Source organism: Salvelinus fontinalis, unplaced genomic scaffold (genome assembly GCF_029448725.1).
Source record: "Salvelinus fontinalis isolate EN_2023a unplaced genomic scaffold, ASM2944872v1 scaffold_0307, whole genome shotgun sequence".
In the NCBI taxonomy this organism is placed as follows: domain Eukaryota; kingdom Metazoa; phylum Chordata; class Actinopteri; order Salmoniformes; family Salmonidae; genus Salvelinus; species Salvelinus fontinalis.
In genome coordinates, this window is record NW_026600516.1 from 91,500 (window position 1) to 108,990 (window position 17,491).

General features: G+C 44.3%; 1 protein-coding gene across 1 annotated transcript; it reads left to right on the forward strand.

Annotated features, from left to right (window-relative positions):
• Positions 1-6,284: 6,284 nt before the first annotated feature.
• LOC129845445 (uromodulin-like) lies at positions 6,285-16,844 on the forward strand. The gene is made up of 9 exons (XM_055913384.1): positions 6,285-6,376; positions 12,598-13,404; positions 13,511-13,597; positions 14,031-14,218; positions 14,808-14,959; positions 15,365-15,613; positions 15,746-15,896; positions 16,179-16,254; positions 16,440-16,844. The coding sequence occupies exons 1-9, from the start codon at positions 6,313-6,315 to the stop codon at positions 16,457-16,459; spliced, it is 1,794 nt and encodes a 597-aa protein (XP_055769359.1). The 5' UTR covers positions 6,285-6,312; the 3' UTR covers positions 16,460-16,844.
• The last annotated feature ends 647 nt before the right edge of the window (positions 16,845-17,491 follow it).

The following is a 17,491-nucleotide window of genomic DNA, read 5'->3' on the forward strand; positions in this document are numbered from 1 at the left end:
CAGTGCTTGGTCTCTCTGACGTAGTGGTTGGTCTCTCTGACGTAGTGGTTGGTCTCTCTGACGTAGTGCTTGGTCTCTCTGACGTAGTGCTTGGTCTCTCTGACGTAGTGCTTGGTCTTTCAGACGTAGTGCTTGGTCTCTCTGACGTAGTGCTTGGTCTCTCTGACGTAGTGGTTGGTCTCTCTGACGTAGTGCTTGGTCTCTCTGACGTAGTGGTTGGTCTCTCTGAAGTAGTGCTTGGTCTCTCTGACGTAGTGGTTGGTCTCTCTGACGTAGTGCTTGGTCTCTCTGACGTAGTGCTTTGTCTCTCTGACGCAGTGGTTGATCTCTCTGACGTAGTGCTTGGTCTCTCTGACGTAGTGCTTGGTCTCTCTGACGTAGTGGTTGGTCTCTCTGACGTAGTGGTTGGTCTCTCTGACGTAGTGCTTGGTCTCTCTGACGTAGTGGTTGGTCTCTCTGACGTAGTGCTTGGTCTCTCTGACGTAGTGGTTGGTCTCTCTGACGTAGTGGTTGGTCTCTCTGACGTAGTGCTTGGTCTCTCTGACGTAGTGCTTGGTCTCTCTGACGTAGTGCTTGGTCTCTCTGACGTAGTGGTTGGTCTCTCTGACGTAGTGGTTGGTCTCTCTGACGTAGTGCTTGGTCTCTCTGACGTAGTGGTTGGTCTCTCTGACGTAGTGGTTGGTCTCTCTGACGTAGTGCTTGGTCTCTCTGACGTAGTGGTTGGTCTCTCTGACGTAGTGCTTGGTCTCTCTGACGTAGTGGTTGGTCTCTCTGACGTAGTGCTTGGTCTCTCTGACGTAGTGGTTGGTCTCTCTGGCGTAGTGGTTGGTCTCTCTGACGTAGTGGTTGGTCTCTCTGACGTAGTGCTTGGTCTCTCTGACGTAGTGGTTGGTCTCTCTGACGTAGTGGTTGGTCTCTCTGGCGTAGTGGTTGGTCTCTCTGACGTAGTGGTTGGTCTCTCTGACGTAGTGCTTGGTCTCTCTGACGTAGTGTTTGGTCTCTCTGACGTAGTGGTTGGTCTCTCTGAAGTAGTGCTTGGTCTCTCTGACGTAGTGGTTGGTCTCTCTGACGTAGTGCTTGGTCTCTCTGACGTAGTGCTTTGTCTCTCTGACGCAGTGGTTGATCTCTCTGACGTAGTGCTTGGTCTCTCTGGCGTAGTGCTTGGTCTCTCTGACGTAGTGCTTGGTCTCTCTGACGTAGTGGTTGGTCTCTCTGACGTAGTGGTTGGTCTCTCTGACGTAGTGGTTGGTCTCTCTGACGTAGTGGTTGGTCTCTCTGACGTAGTGCTTGGTCTCTCTGACGTAGTGCTTGGTCTCTCTGACGTAGTGGTTGGTCTCTCTGACGTAGTGGTTGGTCTCTCTGACGTAGTGGTTGGTCTCTCTGGCGTAGTGGTTGGTCTCTCTGACGTAGTGGTTGGTCTCTCTGACGTAGTGCTTGGTCTCTCTGACGTAGTGGTTGGTCTCTCTGACGTAGTGGTTGGTCTCTCTGGCGTAGTGGTTGGTCTCTCTGACGTAGTGGTTGGTCTCTCTGACGTAGTGCTTGATCTCTCTGACGTAGTGTTTGGTCTCTCTGACGTAGTGGTTGGTCTCTCTGACGTAGTGCTTGGTCTCTCTGACGTAGTGTTTGGTCTCTCTGACGTAGTGGTTGGTCTCTGACGCAGTGCTTGGTCTCTCTGACGTAGTGCTTGGTCTCTCTGACGTAGTGGTTGGTCTCTCTGACGTAGTGGTTGGTCTCTCTGACGTAGTGGTTGGTCTCTCTGACTTAGTGGTTGGTCTCTCTGACGTAGTGGTTGGTCTCTCTGACGTAGTGCTTGGTCTCTTTGACGTAGTGTTTGGTCTCTCTGACGTAGTGGTTGGTCTCTCTGACGTAGTGCTTGGTCTCTCTGACGTAGTGTTTGGTCTCTCTGACGTAGTGGTTGGTCTCTCTGACGTAGTGGTTTGTCTCTATCTCTCTACAGGTGTGCTCTGGAAGGAAATCTCGCTCTGTGTCTGATACTGTCCTCCTCAAGCCCATAGCCATCGGGCCAATCAGCTGTGAGTATTTAATTCCAGTTTAGTTCATAAGGTAATATACCACCAAGGCTTTAGGCAATAAGTAGCTGACTGCTGTCGCCAAGCTGTGTTGTAGCGACCACCTGCTGGGAGCCAGAGAACGGTGGCTGTTTCACAGATTCAACATGTAGATTCTTTGGGAAATGATCAGGAAAATGATGGCCTGGTCAGAGGATCTGTCGTTATGGTGTGTTTCCTCTCTAACAGTCAGATTCTCTTTGGCCCCCAGGGGCCCAGAGTCTGGAGTGAGCCTTGGGACCCCCAGCATATGAGGGATGGCAGGGGCCCAGACTCTGGAGTGAGCCTTGGGACCCCCAGCATATGAAGGATGGCAGGGGCCCAGAGTCTGGAGTGAGCCTTGGGACCCCCAGCATATGAAGGATGGGGTCCCTCCTGCACTACTCCCCTGATCTCCATCCCAACCTACAGCCCAGTGTAACTTTCAAGGGCACAGAAATACACGTTTAGATTCTAAGTAATGAATTGATGCACTACAGTGTGATTTCATTGTACTGTGTATGTTGTATACACATAGACTTGCATTGTTTTATGATTGATCATTTCCTCAAATCATTGTGTAAGTTACAACCAAACCTGAGTTGCTGTGTGTGTAAGTTCCTACCAAACCTGAGTTCTGAGTGTGTAAGTTCCAATCAAACCTGAGTTGATGTGTGTGTATGCTGTGATTTGATGATGTCAATAAATAACTCTGTATGATGATGCTCATTGTCTAATGATTGTCTATTTAACAGGTTGTAAACATAGAAATAAACATGTCTATATTTATTGTAAGGCAGGTTAAACACATATTTACAAAAGGCAGAACAACAGAGGACTAATTGACCATAGAGGATTTATGAAAACTGGCTAAACTTGTTAAAGACAACTGACATTCATGATATGTATTTAGTTAATGTCCTGAACACTTCCTAGGTTGTTTTACCAAAGCAGGAAGACTGATTGGTGTAGTGAACTAGTGCTGTTTAAAGTTCCACTGTAGAAGAACACAATGAAAGACTTCAGAATGACCATGACAGTCTGAGTAGTAGTTTATGATGCTCCTTTCTTATGGCTCCATTGTTACTGTTGGTTGAGGACCTTCCACCTCTCTCCATTGTTACTGTTGGTTGAGGACCTTCCACCTCTCTTCATTGTTACTGTTGGTTGAGGACCTTCCACCTCTCTCCATTGTTACTGTTGGTTGAGGACCTTCCACCTCTCTCCATTGTTACTGTTGGTTGAGGACCTTCCACCTCTCTCCATTGTTACTGTTGGTTGAGGACCTTCCACTTCTCTCCATTGTTACTGTTGGTTGAGGACCTTCCACCTCTCTTCATTGTTACTGTTGGTTGAGGACCTTCCACTTCTCTCCATTGTTACTGTTGGTTGAGGACCTTCCACTTCTCTCCATTGTTACTGTTGGTTGAGGACCTTCCTCCTCTCTCCATTGTTACTGTTGGTTGAGGACCTTCCACCTCTCTCCATTGTTACTGTTGGTTGAGGACCTTCCACCTCTCTCCATTGTTACTGTTGGTTGAGGACCTTCCACTTCTCTCCATTGTTACTGTTGGTTGAGGACCTTCCACCTCTCTCCATTGTTACTGTTGGTTGAGGACCTTCCACTTCTCTCCATTGTTACTGTTGGTTGAGGACCTTCCTCCTCTCTCCATTGTTACTGTTGGTTGAGGACCTTCCATTTCTCTCCATTGTTACTGTTGGTTGAGGACCTTCCACCTCTCTCCATTGTTACTGTTGGTTGAGGACCTTCCACCTCTCTCCATTGTTACTGTTGGTTGAGGACCTTCCACCTTTCTCCATTGTTACAGTAAACTCAATGTGGGTGGTGCCTTCAGGCCCTTGTACTGGGGCTGGGATTCAATCCAATTCAACACACAACAACATACATCAAAAGATAGCTGCTCTATAACACGTGTGTGTGTGTGTGTGTGTGTGTGTGTGTGTGTGTGTGTGTGTGTGTGTGTGTGTGTGTGTGTGTGTGTGTGTGTGTGTGTGTGTGTGTGTGTGTGTGTGTGTGTGTGTGTGTGTGTGTGTGTGTGTGTGTGTGTGTGTGTGTGTGTGTGTGTGTGTTTGTGTGTAAATGGATTGTGAGCACAACTCAGAAGCTTATCGTGCGAAGATATTGAGTTCTCCAATAAAATGTAACTTGTTATCGGTGACAGCATCTTTTCAGGGGTCGTACTGGTACATCAAGCTGCCTCACCCTACAGAAACAGGAGATACACTAGTGTCCTGTCCAGGGGGTGTACTGCTACATCAAGCTGCCTCACCCTACAGAAACAGGAGATAGACCAGTGTCCTGTCCAGGGGTCGTACTGGTACATCAAGCTGCCTCACCCTACAGAAACAGGAGATAGACCAGTGTCCTGTCCAGGGGTCGTACTGGTACATCAAGCTGCCTCACCCTACAGAAACAGGAGATAGACCAGTGTCCTGTCCAGGGGTCGTACTGGTACATCAAGCTGCCTCACCCTACAGAAACAGGAGATAGACCAGTGTCCTGTCCAGGGGTCGTACTGGTACATCAAGCTGCCTCACCCTACAGAAACAGGAGATACACTAGTGTCCTGTCCAGGGGTCGTACTGGTACATCAAGCTGCCTCACCCTACAGAAACAGGAGATAGACCAGTGTCCTGTCCAGGGGGTGTACTGGTACATCAAGCTGCCTCACACCACTCATTGTTTCTCAATCCTGGTCCTGGGGACCAAAAGGGGTATACATTGTTGTGTTTACCGTAGCACTCACAACTTCATTCCACTAATCAACATCATCATCATCATCAAGCATTCGATTTCAATCAGGTGTGTTAGTACAGGGGCGAAACCAAAAACGTGCCTCTCTTTGGATCCCTAGGACCAGGATTGGGAAACACCTGGACTACAGAAAGAGGAAATCAAAATGGGCTTTTTGGTCTTCATTTAATGTTATGGTTAGGCATAAAGTAAGCAGTGTGGTTAAGGTTAGGTTGAAAATCAGATTATAAGAAGAAACATTTTTAAAATAGGCGGGGCTTCTGACTTTACCACTTGCCCACATAATAACGACCGATAGGCTCCTGCCCAATGGGCCCTTCTGGCTCCGACCAGTATGACCTATTATCATGACTTATTATCAATGACAGACCAACATAACACAATCTCTGAGTGATGAGCTCATTAGTTCAGCTCCATACAGTAAATAAAGGGGCATTACACTTTCAACTAAAAGTCTGTCAGACATTTTCAGTTTTCAGACTTCCAAAGGTAACTAATGTCAAGATGTAGATTCAGCTGTATGCCTCAACCCAAAGTGAATGGGAAAGATAAGCACCGAAGAAAACCCTTTGGATTGAGGCATATGGCATGATCTGCCCAACCGATGTTGTGGGTTTCATCTTGACATTAGTCTACTTTTGAGGTCTGAAAGTCTTTCATTTATGAGTGAAATGTCCCTTTAAAGCAGTGTTTCCCAATCCTGGTCCTGGGGACCCAAACGGGGACACATTTTTCCAATGTGCTAACATACCTGATTCAGATCAAATTTGATTGATGGTGATTTGATTAGTTGAATCAAATGTGTTCGGTGCTAGGACAAAATGTATCCACCTCCCCACCCCCTTTTGGTATTGGGAAACACTGCTTTAAACAATACACTTTATTCAGTTGTTCAATGTTTCAGTGTCATCACCATGGGCACATTGGCACAAGGCTAACTGGCATAGATTATATTTCTAATAGTTCATTAGTAACGATTAATTAGTAACTCCGTTAAAAACAATATCCCTTTACTGTAGTCACATGATGCGCCCCACCACCCCCTCCTCCCCTGAAAAACGAGTGGATATATTCTCTAGCTCAATGGTCAAATCCATCATATGCTGATTGGTAAGTGAGCGATGTCTTTTTCATTAGTTTCAACTATAGCTTATTCATTCTGCATGAAAATACTTCACATTTTATTATTTGATTTTGCCACAACTGAAGTGAAGGGGGAATTCAGGAACTCTGGAAGTGGATAATTAGTAATTTGTAAACGCTTCTTCAATTATAAAACTAAAACTTGTTTGTTTCGCTCGTTAGCCTTTATCATGTTTTGACCCTGATGAAGACTATTAGGCCGAAACACGTTCGTTTTATGATTAAAGAAGCATTTTTCTGTCGGAAGTGCTCCCTTTGGCTATAATTGTACCAAACAATAGATATATTATTTTTTTATTCTTTATTTTTCAGTCGTGTGTCTGATCTGAAGAGAAGCTGAACAGAATGATGTCATCGGGTGTTCTGATGATGCTCCTGTTCTTTAAGCATGTTACTGCAGACAACTCAGGTAAAGGGTTGATTGGCTTATTCCCGTTTAGGTAACGGAATGAGAGCTTCACTCAGAATATTGTTGCTCCCCAGTGCAGGTTATGGGTGATGAAAGCTTTGTGTGCAAGAATAAAGCACTGGGGAGCGGCAAGCAATATTCTGTAGGCTTCCTTTATATATATATATATATATATATATTCCTCTCCTTCCTTTATATATATATATATATTCCTCTCCTTCCTTTATATATATATATATATATTCCTCTCCTTCCTTTATATATATATATATTCCTCTCCTTCCTTTATATATATATATATTCCTCTCCTTCCTTTATATATATATATATTCCTCTCCTTCCTTTATATATATATATTCCTCTCCTTCCTTTATATATATATATATATTCCTCTCCTTCCTTTATATATATATATATTCCTCTCCTTCCTTTATATATATATATATTCCTCTCCTTCCTTTATATATATATATATATTCCTCTCCGTCCTTTACCTCAGTATTATTATTTATTAACTCAGCACGGTATTCGTACTAAATATGGTACGTTTTGAACAGGGACTGTGTCGCACGATCTGATGCTTGGAGGGGGTATAGAATATGTACAACACAGTCCTCCTACAAAAGTGCATATATTTGGTAAGTAGAGACCCTACTGAGTATTTCCCACCCCACTTTAGCGGAGACAGGTAGACAAGTTCTCTCTCTACAAGTCAATATGTATCCCATGTACAGTCTATTACAGTGTATTGCATTGGGGCTATGGAGAGGGTGGAGAACAAAGTATTTCATATTCAGTCTACTCTATTGCATTGCAGTGAATGGAGTGGGTGGAGTAAGCATTCACCAGCACTCTGTATTAAACCCATTGTCCAGCACAAGATACCAATTTTGTTTCGCAGATTCTATTGATTTATTCCAATAACCTATATTTGTATTTTATTAAACGTGTATTTATTTAAATATAGCCTACTTTCAAAATACCAGTATTTGTGTAAACTTTCAAAATAAATGCTGGTGTAAATAATACAATATTACAAATATAATACTTCATATTATCCACACCTTTTTTCAAAGGTGGTTGCAATGCTGTGAAAACCAGTTGTACTGAACAAAACAAAAATGCACCGACATTGGATCCCAACCACCGAGAAACCCCACCAAAGAAGAAAGAGGTTGTTAGCTAGCTTGGGGACACCGGTACACAGTGTACTTCGCCCCCGCCTGCCGGGCACTGCTTTCCTGCAGTTCTGTTAACGTTACGACGAGGGAAGTAGCTAGCTAGTGTAACCAACCAAACTCTTGAATGGGACTACTGGGTAGGGATTACTCCCACTTTGACGTTAAAATAACTACAGGAAAGCAGTGCTCGGCAGGCGGGGGCAAAGGACACTGTGTCCCGATGTCCTAGCTAGCAACCTCAATAGCAGTGGGCGCGACATGTAGTAAGTGACAAGTAATGGGCGCGACATGTAGTGGGTTCCGCATGTAGTAAACATGGTCTGCAAATAGACCCTTCTCAGCAAGAGGGCACTGACTTTGCTGAGGCAATTGATCATATTTGGCTGATGGAGAGAGACGTGGCGGAGGGACCTTTTAAGCGAATTAATAAAGTTGCTGGTGGCAATCAGCTTTGAAATTAGCATATTTTGCGTTATGGTTTGGATATTACAAACAAAGTACTAGGGTAGTTAATTTATGTTAGCTTCAGCCAGGACCTGCCACCCTAAGCAAGATAAATAAATTGCTACCCTCCTATACACTGCAAAACTAAAATAGTCCCAGTAAGCAAAACAATGTTGAAAAGACGCCTAAGTACTTATTTTACAGATGTTGAAGTTAGGTTCATTTTAGATTCTGAATGAAAGGTGAAAATACGTATTTTCCGGGAGTTTAAAATACTTATTTTCCAGAAGTTAAAAATTCATATTTTCCAGACATTGAAAACAACGTTTTTTCTGGACGTTGAAATCAGGTACATTTTCGGTTCTGAATGAAAGTAGAAAATATGTATTTTCTGGAGGTTGAAAATATGTATTTTCTGGACGTTGAAGAAACGTATTTTCCGAACATTTAAATCTTGTTCATTTTTGGTTCTTAATTAAAGTTGAAAAGACGTCATTTATAGACGTTTATGTTTGGACCAAGGCCGGTCCATACCAGACCAAATCTGAACAAAACAGACGACCGGACCAAAAATCAATGTCCACGGATGTGGAACTCAAGGCTGGTCCAGACAGAACCAAATAAAGACGTCCAAAAGATGTCAGCATCGGTCTGTGATTACTGGGCTATAGCCTACAGCAGGGGTCGGGAACCTTTTTGACTAAGAGAGCCATGAAATCAAATAATTTGGAAATTTATTTCAGTGAGAGCCATATAATATATTTTAAAAGTGAATTCAACTAAATGTCAGTATAATAAGCCTCTGAATTTGTCGAAGTGCCGATTTACATTCGACCGTTACATCGATGTAATTTTGTCATTGCAAATTAGACACACCGCAGAACCTGCTCTCTCCACAAAGGCGAATTCTTCGGTCCATTCATCCTGAAATGTACGATACTCGTCATCTTTTTTTCTTTTCGCCATCTTCTTCGTCGAAGGGTTAGCTTTGAGCTAATGACCGAGCAGACTGATTCAAAAGGAGTCGTTTACCTGTTTTACCTAGCAACGGCCAACGTAGGCCAGTATCATTTAATTAAAATAATGGACAATTGCTCCTGCAGCCCTGAACAGGACATGAGCAGTGAAAAATCGATGGATGGATTAAAACAAGTGAGAATAGGCCTCCCGGGTGGCGCAGTGGTCTAGAGCACTGCATCGCAGTGCTAGCTGCGCCACCACAGTCTCTGGGTTCGCGCCCAGGCTCTGTCGCAGCCGGCCGCGTGGGGTGATGCACAATTGGCTTAGCGTTGTCTGGGTTAGGGAGGGTTTGGCCGGTAGGGATATCCTTGTCTCATCGTGCTCCAGCGACTCCTGTGGTGGGCCAGGTGCAGTGCGCACTAACCGAGGGGGGCGGGTGCACGGTGTTTCCTCCGACACATTGGTGCGGCTGGCTTCCGGGTTGGAGGCGTGCTGTGTTAAGAAGCAGTGCGGCTTGGTTGGGTTGTGCTTCGGAGGACGCATGGCTTTCGACCTTCGTCTCTCCTGAGCCCGTACGGGAGTTGTAGCGATGAGACAAGATAGTAATTAATAGCGATTGGATACCACGAAAATTGGGGATGCAATCATCAAAAGAGCCACACCTGGCTCGGGAGCCATAGGTTTCCGACCCCTGTCCTACAGTGTCAGCCAGAATGGAATTTTAGGAATGCCCATCCATATGGTAGGCCTACAGTTTGTAAAACAACCAGTTGCATTGAATTTATTAGTCCTGATTCCTGTGACTAATCAATTTGTCTATTTAATCTCTGAATATCAGCTGCCCAGTTATCCTGAGCCTACTTCCAATGAGAATTAATGTGTACACACCACCAAATGCAGAAGTATTTTATTTTTCGCTATGATCAGCTGGGTAGAAATGGACAGATACAAACTTGAAATCCCTGATCATGACAATTTAGTGACCACTACGTATCACAAGACGGCATCAGTGCTCACTTAAAAATACTATATACAGTTGAAGTCGGAAGTTTACATACACTTATGTTGGAGTCATTAAAACTCATTTTTCAACCACCCCACAAATTTCTTGTTAACAGACTACAGTTTTGGCAAGTCGGTTAGGACATCTACTTTGTGCATGACACAAGTCATTTTTCCAACAATTGTTTACAGACAGATTATTTCACTTATAATTCACTGTATTACAATTCCAGTGGGTCAGAAGTTTACATACACTAAATTGACTGTGCCTTTAAACAGCTTGGAAAATTCCAGGAAATTATGTCATGGCTTTAGAAGCTTCTGAAAGGCTAATTGACATAATTTGAGTCAATTGGAGGTGTACCTGTGGATGTATTTCAAGGCCTACCTTCAAACTCAGTGCCTCTTTGCTTGACATCATGGGAAAATCAAAAGAAATCAGCCATGACCTCAGAAAAAAATTTGTAGACCTCCACAAGTCTGGTTCATCATTGGGAGCAATTTCCAAACGACTGAAGGTACCACGTTCATCTGTACAAACAATAGTACGCAAGTATAAGCACCATGGGACCACGGAGCCGTCATACCGCTCAGGTAGGAGATGCGTTCTGTCTCCTAGAGATGAACGTACTTTGGTGAGAAAAGTGCAAATCATTCCCAGAACAACAGCAAAGGACCTTGTGAAGATGCTGGAGGAAACTGGTACAAAAGTATCTATATCCACAGTAAAACGAGTCCTATATCGACATAACCTTAAATACCGCTCAGCAAGGAAGAAGCCACTGCTCCAAAACAGCCATAGAAAAGCCAGACTACGGTTTGCAACTGCACATGGAGACAAAGATTGTACTTTTTGGAGAAATGTCCTCTGGTCTGATGAAACAAAAAAAGAACTGTTTGGCCATAATGACCATCGTTATGTTTGGAGGATAAAGGGGGAGGCTTGCAAGCCGAAGAACACCATCCCAACTGTGACGCACGGGTGTGGCAGCATCATGTTGTGAGGGTGCTTTGCTGCAGGAGGGATTGGTGCACTTCACAAAATAGATGGCATCATGAGGGAGGAAATTATGTGGATATATTGAAGCAACATCTCAAGACATCAGTCAGGAAGTTAAAGCTTGGTCGCAAATGGGTCTTCCAAATAAACAATGACCCCAAGCATACTTCCAAAGTTGTGGCAAAATGGCTTCAGGACAACAAAGTCAAGGTATTGGAGTGGCCATCACAAGCCCTGACCTCAATCCTATAGAAAATTTGTGGGCAGAACTGAAAAAGTGTGTGCGAGCAAGGAGGCCTACAAACCTGACTCAGTTACACCAGCTCTGTCAGGAGGAATGGGCCAAAATTCACCCAACTTATTGTGGAAGGCTACCCAAAACGTTTGACCCAAGTTAAACAATTTAAAGGCAATGCTACCAAATACTAATTGAATGTATGTAAACTTCTGACCCACTGGGAATGTGATGAAAGAAATAAAAGCTGAAATAAATCATTCTCTCTACTATTATTCTGACATTTCTGTCACGCCCTGACCTTAGAGAGCCGTTTTATTTCTCTATTTGGTTAGGTCAGGGTGTGATGTGGGGTGGGCATTCTATGTTTTCTGTTTCTATGTTTTGGCGGGGTATGGTTCTCAATCAGGGACAGCTGTCTATCGTTGTCTCTGATTGGGAATCATACTTTGGCAGCCTGTTTTTCCACCTTAGTTGTGGGTAGTTGTCTTTGTTAGTGGCCAGTATAGCCCTAGTAAGCTTCACGTTCGTTTTTGTTGATTCTTGTTTTGTTGGCGTCATTTATAATAAAGTAAAATGTACGCTCACCACGCTGCACCTTGGTCCGGTAATTTCCAAGACGACGTTCGTGACAATTTCACATTCTTAAAATAAAGTGGCGATCCTAACTGACCTAAGACAGGGAATTCTTTACTAAGATTAAATGTCAGGAATTGTGAAAAACTGATTTTAAATGTATTTGGCTGAGGTGTATGTAAACTAATGACTTCAACTGTACTACTGGATGAGATAAATTGTAATAGTTTTTTAGCAGAATTATGTGAGGTTTTATGTGTTGTTGTTCTTAGGCACGATGTGAAGGGGTGTGCCTGGATACAGCCCTTAGCAGTGACATATTGGCCATATACCACAAACCCCCGATGTGCATTATTGCTATTATAAACTGGTTACCAACGTAATTAGAACAGTAAACAAGTAATTTTACATCATACTTGTGGTATATTTAAGCAATAAGGCACGAGGGGGTGTGGTATACGGCCAATATACCACGGCTAAGGGCTGTTCTTAGCCTGTGGTATATTGGCCATATAACACAAATCTTCAAGGTGCCTTATTGCTATTATAAACTGTTTGCCAACGTATTTAGAGCAGTAATTATAAATGTTTTTTCATACCTGTGATATACGGTCTGATATACCACGGCTGTCAGCCAATCAGCATTCAGGGCTCTAACCAACCAGTTTATAATGTCTGATAATCCACAGCTTTCAACCAATCAGCATCCAGGACCCAAACTACACAGTTTATAACGGCCAATATATCACACCTCCTCGGGCCTTATTGATTAAATTTAATGTAGTGTCTTGTCATAAGCTTTATGGGGGAATTGTTTTCTCAGGTACGGTTGTTACCAGTTGTGAGGCGTGTCATGACCAAGCCACCTGCCTAGACTCACCTGTGGAACGTGAGAGGGGAGATGCTTTCCAAACCGGGTCTGTCACTTGCACCTGTCAAGATGGCTTTGTTGGCGACGGCATCACATGCTACGACCTTGAATTCTGCGCTAAAGGCTCCTGCTGTCGTCAAGGTTACGGCTGGTCCTCGGAGCTGGGCTGTGTGGACGTTGACGAGTGTTCCCTCCCAGACCAACCCTGCAGCCCTCCTCAGGTCTGTGAGAACACCCCCGGATCCTTCAACTGCCTGGTGCCTCCTGAAGACGACCTCCACTCCAGTCCTGGTTCTGACTCCCGTTCAGTGCAGTTTCAGTGCGGGGGGAGACGGTGTCCAGTGGGAGAGGACTGTATCAGTGTTGGTGGAACATCCCTCTGTGCAGACCCCTGCCTGCACTACTCTGTACTGAATGACGACTGGCGTTCCACCACCAACTACGGTCCAGCTAACGGCTACCACTGTGACTCGTCTGTCAACTGGCAGGGCTGGTATCGCCTGTTCCTGGGAAACACCAGTGTTCAGATGCCAGAGAGGTGTGTGGAAAAGTACATGTGTGGGACGGAGATCCCCTTGTGGCTTCCATTAGCGCATCCCCAGCTGTTAGACGGGGTGGTTCAGAGGAGCGTCTGTGGACACTATTACTATGACTGCTGCTACAGGAGGCAAAATCCCATCCATGTCAAAGCCTGCTATGGAAACTACTATGTCTACAAGTTGGTCCCTACAACAACATGCAACATGGCCTACTGTGCAGGTATATTGCTATCGTAAAGGGATTATCCCTGATTCTTAGAGACACAAAGAATGTTCAAGTAACTAGACATAACAAAGCCATTTAACACTACCTCTGTCTCTTCCAGATGTCAACACCACGGTGTGTTCTACATGTGGAGTGTTTGATGCCTGCGTGAGCGACAATGAGACCAACTGGAGATGTGAGAGGAAAGGTGAGTGTATAAACTGCATTGTCACATCTGTATTTTTTCAAACACTATGAAACGCAGAGATTTAGGGGTGAAATTATGCATCTTTAAGATGCGTATCTTTTAACCAATAAGGGCAGAGGAGGCGTGGTATATTGGCCATATATCACAAACCCCCAAGGTGCCTTACTGCTATTATAAACTGATTACCAACGGAATTAGAACAGTAAAAATACATGTTTTCTCATACCCGTGGTATATGGTCTCACATACCACGGCTTTCAGCCAATCAACATTCAGGGTCCCAGCCCTGAATGATGATTGGTTGATAAGGCAGCTTGGGGGTTTGTGGTATATGGCCAATATACCACGGCTGAGGGATCTCAGGGATCTCAGTCTCACACATGTACCAGTTCACACCTTATTGCTTAAATAACCTTCTGAGTTGTTAACTTAGCTCCAGAGCTGGTGTGTGGGCGGAGCCTCCTGAAGGTGGGCCTTCCAAATGTTTACCTGGAGGCTGCTGGTCTGGATGCTTCCTCTGCTCACCTGGCCGACCACCGCTGCTCCGCCCACGAGGATCGTAACGGCACGGTGTGGTACCAGGTGGAGCGCAGGGAGGGACGCTGTGGGAACACTCTGGAGGTGAGAAATATTTTCACTTTATGTTCAAGAAGGTTCTATATTGCTGTCCCATCCCCAATATTTTCCCTGGAGAAGTTTTATGAATTATTACTAAACATACACTTTAGTTGGTTTGCATCTTACTTTTTTAATTTATTAAATGTTTTTATTTCACCTTTATTTAACCAGGTAGGCTAGTTGAGGACAAGTTCTGATTTACAACTGAGCTACACGGGATGCAATGGTGCCTTTCAGACAGTTCAGATTGTTGGTGGAGGAACCTCTGCTTGTTTTTTCAATTGTGTTTTTGTATTTTTGTGTTTTCTATGCTCCAGCCTTGATTTAAGTATGTGTGTCTCTAACATTTAATGTGTAGTAGCTGCTGGTCTTGTCATGAGACCTTGGTCTCAATAGGACTCCCTGCTTTAAATAAAGGTTAAGTAAATAAACAGGGCTGAAGACGGATATGACATTAGTGTTAACGGTGGAAAATTGTCAAACAAATCACTGTGATTTCATGGTAGTCTACACATCACTAATGCAAGCAGGCCTAATATGCATGAATATGACATATTTCTTAACCCCCCCCCCCCCCCCCCTCTTTTCCCAGACAAACGCCACCCATGCTGTCTACTCCAACAGCTTATTAGTTTATCCAGTAGATGGGAGGAACGACTCCCGACCCTTCGGCTTTCCCTTCTCCTGTGTCTATCCTCTGGAGACAGAGAGCAGTCTGGATGTGGCCATCAGACCTCTCCCACTGTGAGAAAATATGCAGAAAGTCCATTCTGTTTATTCTGTTGTCTTTGTTTCAAACTACACTATTAGAAAAAATGTGCCATTTAGAACCTAAAAAGATTCTCCGGCTGTCCCTATATGAGAACCCTTTGAAGAACCCCTTTTGGTTCCAGGCAGAAAACTTTTGGATCCAGATATAATTATTTTGAGTTCCATGTAGAATGCTCTCCACAGAGGGTTCTACCTAGAACCAAAACAGGTTCAACCTGGAACCAAAAAGGGTTCTCCTATGGGGACAGCCAAAGAACCCTTTGGAACTGTTTTTTCTAACAGTGTCATCATTATGAACATTCAACTGTTATTTTAATGTTCATAAAGTTTGATTTGATTTGTAGCTTCACCTCTTTGTACCTTTGTACCTCTTCACAGAACGGATCATAAAGTTGTCAGAGTCGGTGCCAAGGCCAAGGCCTCCATGTCTCTGTACCGCGACACCAACTACACACAGCCTTACCCAGCTGGTCAGCCAGTCACCCTGATTGCGGGTTCCTCCCTGTACGTGGGCGTGTCCGTAGAGGAGTCCGAGGCAGAACGTTTTGTCGTTGTTCTGGAAGACTGCTACACCACGGAATCACCCAGCCCTGATAATCTCCCACAGACCTACATGATTCAGGACAGGTCCATGACTCTATTCATCAGCTGTTTGCATGTCTATGTGTGTTTGTTTTGTGTGTGAAGTATGGTATGTTTGTTGCTGTGTACGGTCTGTGTAGCCTTGAACCCTTTGCTGTTTCTTGGCTCTTCTCCCAGGTGTCCTACAAATCGTACCCAGGTGACAGTGGAGGAAAGCGGCTCGTCCCTCAGGGCTCGCTTCTCTGCTGCGTTGCAGGTGGACTACCGTTACATCTTCCTGCACTGCAGCCTCAGCCTGTGTGACCAGAGGAGCTCCTCCTGCACTCCAGTGAGTCCTGATGTTCTTCTCAGACTCATTAACTCTCTACTTGGGCTTTCAGGTTTCTTTGTGTTTGGTCAGTCTGACTTAGTGTTTGGTCTCTCTGACTTAGTGTTTGGTCTCTCTGACTTGGTCTCTCTGACTTAGTGTTTGGTCTCTCTGACTTAGTGTTTGGTCTCTCTGACTTAGTGTTTGGTCTCTCTGACTTAGTGTTTGGTCTCTCTGAGTTAGTGGTTGGTCTCTCTGACTTAGTGGTTAGTCTCTCTGACTGTTTGGTTTCTCTCTCTACAGGTGTGTTCCAGGAGGAGATCCCGCTCTGTGTCCAAGTCCATCCGCCTCAAACCCCTCACCATCGGGCCAATCACCTGTAAATATTTTATTTTAGTAATGACTTACATAGTTTATGAGCTAATATATTGTATAGGCTTTGGACCTAAATGTAGAATAGTCGGGAAATTAACAAATATTTGTGGCCGATATTCTGGTCAGAAGCACTCGGCCGTCGTTCTGGTGTGTTTCCTCTCTAACAGTCTGATTCTCTTTGGCCCCCAGGGGCCCAGAGTCTGGAGTGAGCCTTGGGACCCCCAGCATATGAAGGATGGCAGGGGCCCAGAGTCTTGAGTGAGCCTTGGGAACCCCCAGCATATGAAGGATGGCAGGGGCCCAGAGTCTGGAGTGAGCCTTGGGACCCCCAGCATATGAAGGATGGGGTCCCTCCTGCACTACTCCCCTGATCTCCATCCCAACCTACAGCCCAGTGTAACTTTCAAGGGCACAGAAATACTTGTTTTGATTCTAAGTAATTAATTGATGCACTACAGTGTGATTTCATTGTACTGTGTATGTTGTATACACATAGACTTGCATTGTTTTAGGGCTGATCATTTCCCCAAACCTGAGTTCTGTGTGTGTAAGCTGTGATTTGATGATGTCAATAAATAACTCTGTATGATGATGCTCATTGTCTAATGATTGTCTATTTAACAGGTTGTAAACATAGAAATAAACATGTCTATATTTATTGTAAGGCAGGTTAAACACATATTTACAAAAGGCAGAACAACAGAGGACTAATTGACCATAGAGGATTTTAGGAAAACTGGCTAAACTTGTTAAAGACAAGTGACATTCATGACATGTATTTAGTTAATGTACTGAACACTTCCTAGGTTGTTTTACCAAAGCAGGAAGACTGATTGGTGTATTGAAATAGTGCTGTTTAAGTTCCACTGTAGAAAAACACAATGAAAGTCTTCAGAATGACCATGACAGTCTGAGTAGTAGTTTATGATGCTCCTTTCTTATGGCTCCATTGTTACTGTTGGTTGAGGACCTTCCACCTCTCTCCATTGTTACTGTTGGTTGAGGACCTTCCTCCTCTCTCCATTGTTACTGTTGGTTGAGGACCTTCCACCTCTCTCCATTGTTACTGTTGGTTGAGGACCATCCACTTCTCTCCATTGTTACTGTTGGTTGAGGACCTTCCACCTCTCTCCATTTTTACTGTTGGTTGAGGACCTTCCACTTCTCTCCATTGTTACTGTTGGTTGAGGACCTTCCACTTCTCTCCATTGTTACTGTTGGTTGAGGACCTTCCACCTCTC

Bases quoted from the DNA above. Each gene is read 5' to 3' on its own strand.
- LOC129845445 (XM_055913384.1), top strand. From the start codon at position 6,313: ATGATGTCATCGGGTGTTCTGATGATGCTCCTGTTCTTTAAGCATGTT. The intron at 6,377-12,597 runs GTAAAGGGTTGA...TTGTTTTCTCAG, and splicing joins TGTTACTGCAGACAACTCAG to GTACGGTTGTTACCAGTTGT. The intron at 15,614-15,745 runs GTCCATGACTCT...CTCTTCTCCCAG, and splicing joins ACCTACATGATTCAGGACAG to GTGTCCTACAAATCGTACCC.